The sequence below is a fragment of the Acinonyx jubatus genome, chromosome A2, assembly GCF_027475565.1.
Source record: "Acinonyx jubatus isolate Ajub_Pintada_27869175 chromosome A2, VMU_Ajub_asm_v1.0, whole genome shotgun sequence".
Lineage (NCBI taxonomy): Eukaryota > Metazoa > Chordata > Mammalia > Carnivora > Felidae > Acinonyx > Acinonyx jubatus.
The window spans coordinates 32,928,210-32,941,843 of NC_069383.1; the positions used below are offsets into that span (position 1 = coordinate 32,928,210).

At 38.1% G+C, this 13,634-nt stretch overlaps 1 protein-coding gene across 4 annotated transcripts in view; it reads right to left on the minus strand.

The window, feature by feature from the left end:
- Window positions 1-13,634, minus strand: part of CFTR (CF transmembrane conductance regulator) — a 185,811-nt gene that overhangs the window by 12,890 nt on the left and 159,287 nt on the right. For all 4 annotated transcript variants that reach the window (XR_008296701.1, XM_053218169.1, XM_015067322.3 and 1 more), the window contains 2 exons: window positions 12,385-12,540; window positions 768-857 (listed from right to left, as the gene is read on the minus strand). Coding sequence is in view for 3 of the 4 variants with exons in the window: in XM_053218169.1 (XP_053074144.1) it covers window positions 768-857; window positions 12,385-12,540 (246 nt within the window). In the remaining variant the exon portion in view is untranslated. The remainder of the gene's footprint in view (window positions 1-767; window positions 858-12,384; window positions 12,541-13,634) is intronic.

Sequence of the window (13,634 nt, forward strand, 5' to 3'; positions counted from 1 at the left end):
TCACATAATGCCTCTGTGTCCAAGAATGATTAAGGAAATCAAGAATTTCACTCCCTGTACCCTAAATTCTTCCATATGGTGCCTTTAACTATAATGAACCACCTATTGGGTAAATATGGGGTATTATTTAGGAATTTTTATTCCATTTTAATCCATATATTTCCTATGTGGTCCTATTGACCTCAAGAGATGGAGCAGGCCACATCTAGGTCATGTGACTTTTTGCCTGGAAAGGCTCACAGCCACATCCCATGAAGGCAACTGATTCCTGATGATTTCTAGAGAAGACGGTGGCCATTTGCAGGTGCTCCAGAAAGACCATCACCTCTCTGTGCTAAACCCAAGCTTCCTAGAGAAGTTTATCATGTCAAAACCCAAAGCCTCTCCTTGTGCTGGGAATGCTTTCAGAACCCAGACAGAAAGTGGATGAGAAAGTGTAGAGAGAGGACACTCTGAATCACAACTAATCCTGGTGCCCTATAAGGTGACTGGGTCTCTCCCAGTTTCTGTCTCATTGATATACACTGGTAGTGAAGAAGGCCAAGGGAATGCTACCTCTGGGGCCTGTGACTTGGGAGACTCGCCACAGAGGAAGGGGTAGGTCTAGTCCAAGGTACTGGGGGCCCCAGGTATGTTAGTGTTTTCCACTTTAAAGTTATACATGCACATACATGCATAAAGGTAAGTGTGTAAAACTATTTCAGCTATGACAACCACTCTTGTATATAAGCTACCTTTTTCAAAATTATTTCAGTTAGCATCCTTACCTCATCAGCAACTTTCCATATTTCTTGATCATTCCACTGTCCATAGGGATCCAAGTTTTTTCTAAATGTCCCAGAAAATATAAATACTTTCTATAGCAATAAAGAGAAAAAATAGGAAAGTATGAGTAACCTAAATATCTTTTCATGTTTCCATTATTTTATTGCAAAATACTTCAAGCAGAAAAAAATACTTTAAAATAACAATAAATGTCCGTGTACTTACCATCCAGTTTTCTTAAATTTTAAGGTTTTATCATAGTTGCTTTGCATCTTCTTTACAGACATAAAGCATTACAGCTACATTAGAAGCCCCTTGTGAACACTTATCTAATCCCAATGTCCTTAGGTTAAAGAAATTGAGACCATTGAAAGTTGTGGGAAATTAAAACTGTTTTATCACAGCACTTTTCCTTATCATGAGCAAATATAAAATTGAGCAGTTAAAAAATTATGCTTATGAGTTATAAATAACTTGTTAGAACAAATTCCTGTTTTGTTCATGTATTTTCCTTGGATTCCTTGGGTAAGCCTAGCTTCCTAAAGGGTTTGGAGAGTGTATGAATTTACAGACACTTACTTAAACACACATGTCCACCTGGCCTATAAACCAAGGCACACTTTACTTGTGCGAACAGAAGAAAGCCACCACTTACACATCAGTGAAAAAAGTGGAAATCAAATATTTGTTTAATTGAATGCACATAAGGGATGAGGTGGATCCCGCTGAGATGACAAAATGCCAATCTAATTCCTTGCAAGGAGTGTTGCACAACTATCACTCTGAGACACTCTCCTGCCAAGTCAATGTCCACTTGGGTCAGCCTGTGTGGCTAGAAAAAGTGTCTTAAAAAGAAAACCGCTGTCCCACTGAGAAGTGCTGATGCAGCAGTACTGTACTGCTATTATTTCGTCCTCTCTGGGCATATGGGTGAACTGAAAAATACTCTTGATGTTAACATTCAGAATAATTTTTTTTTCTTTGCCCTTTTTCTTTGGCCTTTGGTTAACATCCAGTAAAGAGAATTAAGAACTAAATGTTCTGAAGTCTGAGTTTTCACAAATTGCCTTACACTGAGAAAGAAAGTTCGGTGACCCTCTGACCTACAAGGAACTGGACAAGACAGGTGGGCTCCAGATTTATGGCATCTATGCCTCTTGGCAGAACGAGAATATTCCCACTGTGGCAGCCAAGTTCAAAGAGGATCACATTAGAGACCTCACTCCCCAGGGCACCATTTATAGATTAAAGAACTAAGTTGTACCAAATATCTCAGGAACCTTCTGATGAGATCAACAAGAAGACTTGTGCTGGTATTTCTTAACCTGCATCAAAATCATCTTCCTTAGGGGCACTTATAATGCTTTGCACAAGTGACTACAAGGCGTGAATATATGACTCATAAGATCCTAAGATATGATAGATAGATTTGTGCATCTTTCTACAAGACTTCCAGTAAAGGAAAGTCATGCCCAAATAAGCTAAGGAAAAACAGACAAAGAGTATTATCAGGGAATTCTGATAAACTAAGAATTAAACAAGAATTGGCTCTGAAAATTCAAGTCAATTCATTATTTAAGCAATTGGGTTGATTTAGTACCTAAAGTTCAAAGGCTTACCAAGGGAATTTTGCTATTCACTGTTTCTTTACATTTTTTTCTTTTAATATTGTGGTTCTTTATACAAAAGGTTTCTAGCATTATTGAGAAAGACAGGAGATAGCAACTATGGGGGTTTACCAAATATCAGACCACGTATCACACACTTTGGAGAGGTATCTCCACTGGGAACCAAAAAGCTAGAACACAGAGCTTCATTTTATGGCAGGTTTACCATATGCCAGGTAAGGATCCATATAAGCATTATCTCTTTTCATCTTCAAATCAGCCTAATGTAATAAATCCTATTATTTCACATGAAGAAATCACAGCTGGGAGAAGTTAAGTGACTTGTCCAACATCATTTAGCTGGATTCAAACCCAAGTGTGTTTGTTTCCAAATCTGTTTCTTATCACTACAGCAAAATGTCTCACGTTCTATGCCAACCAGTTTTTATTCCTGATCTGGAGCTCTGGAATTATTAAGGTTGGGCAGAAGCAGCCCAATGGGTCTATAAAGAGCTGATCAGTGTCAGCAGCATAGTCTTTGTTTAAGTACTGCTAGCCATTCCCTGGCCAGAGGCTCAGTTCCTGAACTGTGAATGGAGAGGTTTGCTTCCTCTTCCTAGGCAGGGCCTGGGTTGAAGCAATTTACATGGGCTACAGTGTCTTTGTAACCTTCAAGGATATTTACACAGCCAGTGGAACAGGACAATAGGAAAATTTTACCTTGGCCAAATGGAATAATGTCATTATTCTGGAGGACCATGGGTGGAGGCCGAAGGTATCATAACAACAAAGCAGACACAGAAGTTATCAAAGGCAATGTGGCTTGCAAAGATGCTGTAACAGTGTAGCTCTGGCACAGGAAGTGTACCTACGAACAGGAACCCAAGCTCTTTCAGCCTCAGTGTTCTCACTATAAAATGGGGAAATGCTACCTTTCCTCTCAAACCTATTCTACCTATAGGCTTTCCCATTTTGATAAATGTGCAGCAACTTCACTTCCTCAGTCTAGAAACTTTGGAGTCACCCATGACTTATCTTTCTCCCTGATCCTCCCAAAAGGAATCAATCATCAGTCCTGTGGATTTCCCGCCAAATATATCTCAAATCCAGTTATTTCTCCAGCCCTCCTGCCACTATATAGTTCAAAACACCTATCTCTCTCTGGAACACTGTAAGAACCTCCTAATTGATTTCTTTCTTCTCACTCTTGCCTCCCTCCCGGTCTACTTTTATTTAGCAACCAAAACAATCACTACACATATAAATTGGATTATGTCATTAACCTTTTAAAAAACCTTTGGCTTTCTGTTACATTCAAGGCAAAATGTAAAATTCTTAAGATGGCCTACAGACCCTACATGACTTAGCCCCTTCTACTTCTTTGGGATCATTTAGTGCCCTGCTCTACCTCCTTCCTTTTTCATCCCAGCTACATGGCTTTATTTCACTTCCCCAGTTTCTTCACACATTCTTTCTTCCTGCCTAAGAATCTCATCTTATACATTCTTTCCATGGCCAGCTACATTCTTCAGGCCTCAAATTAAATGCCACTTCCTCAGAGCTATCTATCTTGATCCTCAAAGCCAAATAAGGTACCCAAAATATGATACAGAATACATGTATTTTACTTCCATAGCTTATAGTGAATGTTAAAATTACATATGCATTTGTGAACTTTGCTTTTTTTAAAAAAATTTTTAATGTTTATTTATTTTTGAGAGACAGAGAGACACAGAGCATGAATGGGGGAGGGGGAGGGAGAGAGAGGGAGACACAGAATCTGAAGCAGGCTCCAGGCTCTGAGCTGTCAGCACAGAGCCCAATGCAGGGCTCGAACCCATGAGCCGTGAGATCATGACTTGAGCTGAAGTTGGATGCTCAACTGACTGAGCCACTCAGACACCTCGAGCTTTTGCTTTTAATGAGCACTTCTTCTCCTATACCATAAATTTACTGTGTATCCTAGCAAACAGGCATTATATCTAGCATGTGCTCAATAAATGCTGCCTGAATGAATAAATGGGCTGATATGGGAATAAAAAGTAAAAAAATATAAAAACATTGCTCAACATATTATTTTTCTTCATTTCAGAAGAAGAGTTACTACCACCTATACTCGTTAAAGTAATAATACTAACTACCCATTAAAACTTTGGTCTTTCCATATAATTGCTTGAGAAATTATATGCCTAACTTTTTCTCATAATAGCTTAATAGTTTATATTAATACTTATCAAGCATATAGCAATATGCGACATATTAATTTTATTTAAAATCGATATATATTCAAAATTGTGAAGGAAGAAAACTGTGGAAATTGGAAAAATGTGGAAAGCCAAAGTCTTAGATGTAGGGATCTGATACTACTCTGAAATTCTGTAGGTCTTTTGTTTATAGTTTATTGTCTAGCATTCAAGTAATGCTTTAATTTTAATTAAAAAAAATCAACTGAATAGACTGGTTCAGTTAGAATTAAATTTCACACAATTCACTAAACATTTCATTCCTGTCTTATAAATAGTATCTCTTCCTCTGCTGGTCAGGGGCACCAGCAGGTGTCTTAGTTCTGTTTTCTAAACTGTTTGAAGTTTCCCCAAAGGCATCTCTAAAGCTGAGAGGTCCTTGGAGGTCACTTATGTCCTCTTCCCTGGTTTACAAATGAAACAGCCAAGGCCCAGAGAAGTGATGTGGCGTGGCCAAGGTGACACAGACGTATTTATAGCAAAAAATAGACCTGAAACCAAAAATCACAATGATCCTCTCTTTTAAGAAACTGTTCACCAATAGGAAAATGAGGATGTGTAAATATTTGATATTTATTTAATGTCAGGTATGTATGGCATAAAGAGCAATTCCTGGGACTCAAGGAAGAATAAAGAGAGAACCATTGTTCACGAGCTGACTAATCTCTTTCCTGAAGCTGATTCCTCAACTCCTCAACTCAGTGCAGACAGCTGAGCCTACGTGGGGTGCTCAGAGCTGGTCACATATCACTGCAGCAGGTAGTATGATTCAATCTTGGATATCAATGAAAAACAAAAGAGCAGTTTGACTTTCACGGCTATTGAATATAGCATAAATTAAATAAGCAGGAGGAATGACTCCTTATCCTGTTTATGTATACAGTGCTGTTTTGTTTTGGCCAGAAGGGAAATATATATATATATAGCCAAAAATAATATACATATATATATATATATTTATTTATTTATGGCCAAAACAAAACAGCACTGTGTATATATATGTTTATATATACATATAACATCTATACGTATATAATTTTATTAAAATGTGGCTCCAATGCTTCTAAGCATCACAGTGGCTGTGATCTTACCTTCTAGAAATGCCTGCAAGATTGTATTATAAGTTGAATCTGTACAATACAAATCCATCCAACTTGAACAAATCAAGATTCTAAGGTTGTATTATAGAATGTCTAAAAATAAATGTTGTTTGGCTTTTAAGAATATCTATTAATGAGAACAAGGTGAATGAAGTATTTATTAGTCAAAAATGCCCAAGATTTACAATAGAGAATAATTTTATAATGTTAATGTACATATCATTTATTTATATGTAAATGACTGCATGTAAGATGTTCAAATATTTGTTTCCTGTAAAGCCATTTCTTGTTTCACAACCTTTTATACTACAACTTTCCAGTATACACTTTTTTTAGAGACAGAATTTTAAAAAATGATTTCCAGGTCTGACAAAATTGTAAAACTTCAAATTTTTAGGCTCAGAAACAGTAAAGTTGTGTTGTACTAATATCCATACTAGTTAATTTTCTCTTCTTTTTCTTTTTTAAAAAAACTTTATGTCTATTTATTTTTGGGGGGGGGGAGAGAGACAGAGAGAGAGAGAGAGCGAGCGAGCACCAGCCTGAGTGGGGGAAGGGCAGAGAGAGGGAGACATAGAAACCGAAGCAGGCTCCAGGCTCTGAGCTGTCAGCACAGAGCCCGATGCAGGGATTGAACCCGTTAACTGTGAGGTCATGACCTGAGCTGAAGTCGGGCACTTAACTGAGTCACCCAGGCACCCCTTTTTCTTTTTTTCTAAGCAAACTTTACCCCCAAGATGGGCTCAAACTCAGGACCCTAAGATCAAGAGTCATATGCTCCACCTACTGAGCCATCCAGGCACCCCTTCTCTTCTCCCTTGAATTCAGCACTTCACCCCCACTGTCTCTTCACCACAGTCGAGGCTCTTACCACATCACAGTTGGAGAGTTTCTCAGCCCATCTCCCTGCCTCCCATGCTGCCTCCTGGAAGTCCGTTCTCCACATGCTGCCAGCAGCAGCATACCCTTCTGCCAACCCTTACCATCCTCTTCAATGCGTTCCTTACTGGGCCATTTCAGTACTTACCAAATCTTTCCCTCCTCCCTCTAATACTGCCTAACACATGACCTCCCCTGCCCTTTATGACCCAACTCTTTCTAGTCCTCTTCTTTGTGTTTGTTCATAATATCCTTATCTGTCTAGGATCCTGGAATATCCTTTCCATAATTCCCCGTCCCTAACCTTTCTAAAACCCTATAATGAGTGTATGGCCCATTATGACCCATCTTAATTATCACTGCTCTGGGAAACTGCCCATACTCATTTATTCATTCCTAGAGCATATTTCTAATCTAATATAAAAATGAAGGAGACACGATCCCTGTCCTCAAGGAACTGTAAATAATAATTACCATTGTCACAACACAGTGTATTGCACTTACTATGTGCCAGGGTGTAGTCTCAATACTTGTTACTTTACTCATTTTATATTCATGAAAACCTAATGAATATAGGTAGGTAGGTAATAACCTAAAATTATATTCATTTTATAGACAAGGAAACTAAAGCTCAGAGAAATCAAATAACTTGCCTAAGCTTACAATAGCTAGTAAAATTCAGATACTGACAGAACCACAGTCTCTTGTAAAATAAGCCAAGAATTTGGTGATTCTGCACAAGACAATGTATATTAAGTGCCTAACATGTAAGCTATTGTATATGCTATATAAGAGACAGAAAAATCTTTAAGGAAAAAAATCTATGTTTTATTCACCATTTCTATTATATTATTTTTGCTTATCTTCTTTGATTGTTGATGGGTTTTTTTAGTTTAGTATTTTTCAGAGAGAGAGAGAGAGAGAGAGAGAGAGAGAGCAGGAGAGGGGCAGAGAGAGAGGGAGAAAGAGAATCCCAAGCAGGCTCTGTGCTGTCAGTTTCACAAACAATGAGATCATGACCTGAGCCAAAATCAAGAGTTGGACACTCAACTGACTGAGCCACTCAGGTGGCCTGGTTGTTGATGATTTTGTGTTTAAATCTTGCTTCCTTAACTAGAATGTATACACAGTATTTATAACACTAAGTGGAAATTAAGCAAATACACAGATAATTCTAACACAAGACAATGGAAAGTGCCAGGAGAGACTTATAAACAAAGTCCTAGATCCCATATGGGTTTAAGATGTGGGGATGGAGAGCTGGGGTTTGAGTCGCGGTTATGGGGGAAGGGGGGGTGGTCAGAAAAGGCCATTTGACAGATTTGCATTTGAGAGGCCAACATAACTATGGTGAAGGAAGACCATCTCAGACAGAGGAAGTGCATAAACAGATGAAATGAGAGAAAAGCAAGGTATCTTTCATGGAACAGTAAGTCCAGTTTGTCTGAAACTGAGACGTGCCCAGGTGTGAAGAGTGGTGGATGTGACCGGAAAGGTTGGGTCAGGACCTAACTGTCAGGGACCTAAACCACGGATGTAAGAATCTGGACCTTATTCAGTGGAGAAGGAGTGGCCTAGTAGGTTTTTGGTTTGGTGAATCACAAAACTGGAACATTGCACTTAAAAGGTTAATTTGTGGAATGGGAGAAGATATTTGCAAATGACATATCAGATAAAGGGTTAGTATCCAAAATCTATAAAGAACTGATCAAACTCAACACCCAAAAAACCAATAATCCAGTGAAGAAATGGGCAAAAGACATGAAGAGACACTTCTCCAAAGAAGACATCCAGATGGCCAACACATGAAAAAATGCTCAACATCACTCATCATCAGGGAAATACAAATCAAAATCACAATGAGATACCACCTCACACCTGTCAGAATGGCTAACATTAACAACTCAGGCAACAACAGATGTTGGCGAGGATGCGGAGAAAGAGGATCTCTTTTGCACTGCTGGTGGGAATGCACACTGGTGCAGCCCCTCTGGAAAACAGTATGGAGGTTCCTCAAAAAATTAAAACTAGAACTACCCTTTATCCAAAGGATACAGGTATGCTGTTTTGAAGGGACATATGCACCCCAATGTTTATAGCAGTGCTATCAACAATAGCCAAAGTATGGAAAGAGCCCAAATGTCTATCAATGGATGAATGGATAAAGAAGATGTGGTATATATATACAATGGAGTATTACTCAGCAATCAAAAAGAATGAAATCTTGCCATTTGCAGCTACGTGGATGGAACTAGAAGGTATAATGCTAAGCAAAATTAGAGAAAGACATATATCATATGACTTCACTCATACGAGGACTTTAAGACACAGAATAGATGAACACAAGGGAAGGGAAGCAAAAATAATATAAAAACAGGGAGGGGGACAAAACATAAGAGACTCTTAAATATGGAGAACAAACAGAGGGTTACTAGAGGGGTCTTGGGAGGCGGTACGGGCTAAATGGGTAAGGGGCATTAAGGAATCTACTCCTGAAATCATTGTTGCACTATATGCTAACTAACTTGGATATAAATTTTAAAAATAAAATTAAAAAATAATAAAATAAAATAAAAGGTTACTTTGTGTGCAACATAAAATGGACAGACACAAAGAAGAGAAGAGGAGGAGAAATAAGGAAGGATACAATGACATGGTGGAAGCAGCAATAACAGGGCTTACAACTGTATTCACTCTCATAATTACCCACAGCACTCCCTGAACAAGCCTACCTTGACTCATAACTATATTTAATTAACTTTCTTTGGTTTATTAGTTTGGTTTCTTCTTTTGATCTAACTTATGGCAACGAGTTCAGTTTTGAGCTTCTCACTGAAAGCTCATAGGTGGGATTGGGACCTCAATACTTTTCACATAACTGTAGAATTTATAGTATATAGAATGATATTATGCTATAATTTAAGCACATGGGAATTTCACAACTAATTATTAAATTGTTAATTATTATTAAAATGAATGAGAACTGCTGCTGCACTCCCAATTTCATTGCTCAGACCTACAGATACATGTTTTGGCCCTATCTGATATCCTTCACAGCAAAAGATGTTCCATGGTGGAAGTCATGTGCGCATGGATTATTTTCAGGTTATGTGGTCTTGCAAGTATAGCCCTAATTATTTGCTCAGAAGAGCTTGCAGTCTTTCCAAGTTGTAACTGAAGCTTGCAAATACATTAAAAATTATTTTTTTCTGTCTTTCAAGAATAAAGTACTTAGCAAAGTTCCGGGCTGATAAACAATTTCAAGTCTTAGTGTTTGATTTGTCTAAGGCAATGGGGCTCTGACTATAGGCCTCAATGCTTCCTCTCCATGTCCCCAGAACTCACAGGCAAAATGAAACAAAGAAGGCTCCACCTTGAAATGTACACAGTACCCTTTTCTCCAGGCTGGTGCAATTTCAAAGATTGCTTTCTAGCTATAGGAGAGAATGCACACATATGCGCACACATGTGTACACACACATGCACACACAAACACAGAGCAAGAACTTGCCCAAACTAATGACATCTTGTGATTCCATAGCTGATGTCTCAGGATTACTATGATGGGGACAAAAGGTTTTTGTTCAAAGGTCCTGTTTCATGTGACTAAAAACAAGTGACTGACCCAGAGAGATCGGATGTCTCCATGACAGAGATGCTCTTGCAAGGTCAGAAATATGGAATGAAGAAAAGTAGAAAGGCAAACAAAACCAGTTCTTCTCAGATTTTGTTTTAGGTTTATTTATTTATTTTGAGAGAGAGAGAATGTGAATGGGGGAGGTGAACAGAAAGAAGGATAAAGAGAGTATCTGAAGCAGGCTCTGTGCCATCAGCGCAGAGCCCGATGAAGGGCTAGAATCCACGAAACCTTGAGACCGTGACCTGAGCCAAAATCAAGAGTCAGACACTTAATGACTGAGCCATCCAGGCACCCCAACAGCTCTTCTTGGATTTTTAATCACTTCTTCCTTCCTTCTTTCTTTTTAAAGATCAAATTGTAGGCAAAGAAGAAAAAATTACTTAATTTGAACTTCTAAAGCAAAGTTAGGAAAATAAAAGCATCTTCTAGTTTGGATATTAAAAAGGTATGAGGAGTTTGCCCTCTCTTTCTTGGGCACTCAATATTCTCAAGATGTCACTGTAGAAAAAATAGTACATTTTTCTACAGATATCCCTGTGATACTAGCAGACAGTCCCAGAAACCAGGGTTATAATCTAATGAGATGCACCTACATTAACATGATCACACATTTTTGAAGGCGGATCCCAAAGTATTTTTTGTTCAGTTTATATTATTTTATGAAGCTTGAAGCCATAGAAGAGGGAAAATGAGAAAAGGCAGGTTTGAAAGATTTACTTTAGCAGAAAGGCAAGATAAAGAATTTTCATAACTCTGGTTCACATGGTTTCCCTCCAGGTCTTGCATATTTAGGTTCCTAAACAGAACATATATATTTTTTAAAAAATCTATCAAAATGGCAGATAAACTAAAGGATTCCACTGGAATTAATTTTTAGAGTCAATTTGTATGGATAAGAATGACAGCAAAACAAAAGCTTCACTACTGCAATTAAAAATGGGACCAGGAGACTCAGAGTCAAATGAACGGCAACGCTTCTTGGACAACCAGATTCTATCCTGTGTTCTTTAACATTGCTCTCTTGCCTAAGGTTATCACCTCGGGATGCTCATATTCCCAGTGTTTATCTTTAGGCCATCTATCAATCTTTTTTTTTTTTTTTTGGTCTGAAAAAACAATATTGCTTTTGAAAAGTTCCACCAGGAATCAGCTTCTGGCAATATGGCAAAGTCTAGACAAAAAAAATTAAAAACATCAGTCTAGCAGTTACAATATTTAGTGCCTCATTAGTTGAGAAAAGCAAATGTTCCACTGAGGTAATCCATCAAGATTACCTCAAGCTTTTTTCTCAGGCTAGATTTATAGTCAATCTACCTGGAGATGGTCCTGGTATTTTAATTTTGTGTTAAAAGTAGACAATTGTTAGAATGTGCTAGTAGAATGGATTTATACTATTAGGACAAAAGGAGCAATGTGGTAACTAAAGCAGTGAATAATGCCCACAGAAAAGAAGGCAAATGCCAGTAGAAATGCAACACATGCCTTTCAGATTCTGCTTCAGTAAAGACATTCCTTGGTTTCCACTGAGATCATTTTAAACTAGAACGGCCGCTATTTCTCTCATATGTAAGAAATCCTCTTGTACAATGACACGGATAGAATGCAACCAAGCCAGTGAAGCCAGAGATCCTTTGTGACCGAAATCAAAGAGTGACATTTAAAAAAAAATAGCTACAGATTAATCTGACATGGTTCATTTTATCCAAAGAACAAAAACCAATCACTACACTTTCTATTTTCAATTCCATTCCTTGCTGCTTCCAAGTGCTTCTTCCTCCAGCAGCAGCATAATTTATATCTTGAAAAGCATTTCTCAGCCTGCTGTGATGGCTAACTTGGAGCTCAGACCACTGAAGGAGGGGGAAAAAGCTGATTAAAGATGAAGTCCCAGGCTCCCACCATGGATTGCATCTTCTGGGAGACACTATCAAAACTATTAATAGTTCAATAACTATACGGCATAGAGTTCCAAACTTTCAGAGATGGTTTTCTTTTTCCCCATGAAAAGGTTACATTGCGGTAAAAAAGACAGCAATAAATAAATATATTTTTACAAGAAAATGTGATTGTTTTGAGTTGAAGGGTCAAATAATGGTAAAAAAATGTCTATTTAGCCGCTTTTCTTTCTTGACCAAGTCATTCTGACTTACCTGGGGGATCACCCCAAAGGCTTTCCTCCACTCTTGCAAAGGTATCGAATACCAAGACACACCATCTATTTGGATTTCTCCTTCAGTGTTCAGCAGTCTCAAAAGAGCTGATAACAAAGTACTCTTCCCTGATCCAGTTCTTCCCAAGAGGCCCACCTAGAAAACAAGAGGGATAGAATTACTCCTGTGACATACAGATACCATACCAGAAATGTTACCTGGTATTATGCTTCAATAAAAAATATCAGAACAGTTTTTTTTTAACATTACCAGGGGAAGATTTCAACTTACTCATTCAAAGCTTTCTGTACACTCCCAGTTCTGACCAATATTGATCTTAGGCAGAGCAACCCTGGAGGAGAATATAGAAACTGGCCATATAGAATTGGACTCTTCATTCTGGACCTTTCATTTATCACTGACCTTTACTAATGGCAAAAAGGTGAAAAATCGCCCATTTTGCATCAAGGAAAACAAACATACAGTGTCCTAATGCATACCATTTCTAAGGATGGCCTTAAGCCAAAAGCAGGGACCTATACAGTTTGATCTAGTTCCTGAATGAATATGAGCTTGAAAATGAATGAATCTGAAATAGTTCTAACACGTAGATACTTCCCCTCATAAAGGAAGCACAAGTTTAGGCCTGACCATAAACAAGAATAAGTTCAGTGAGCTCTATTTTCCCAGAGAGGGCAGGCTGAACCTTGCCATTCAGTGCATAGGCACTTGGACAGCTGTCAGATTGCATTCTTACATCTATGCTGACTGGCAGGAAGAAAATCTGGAGAAGCAAAAAGGATATTAAGAAAACAACTATTCTTGTTACTAAAAGACTGTAAAAGCATAAAACAGAAGTGAGAACTCCAGGCATTGCAAGGGGAGATCAGGTGCTTTAGGTAGCCCACAGGGACCTCAAGTCTGTGTTCCGCGTGGGCTTAGATCCAGCACTTGGAAGGAGATGCTTTAAGTGGGATAGAACATTCCTGCAGTCATTAACTGAATACTGAATAACAGCCTGATATTTAGTAGCACTGAATAAATGTACACTTCTTTCCTTTTATTTGATTTCTCTTTCTCTTTTATCATTTAACTTTTTTTTTATAGGACAGCTGGGCCAATGGTCTTTTACAGTAATGCTTTTTATACTATCTGTGGCAAAGAAAAGTTTTGTTTATTTGTATCTAGTCCATTGCAAATCAGTACTTTAAAAAAGAAAAGATAATAAAAATGAATTTCTACATGTTTAC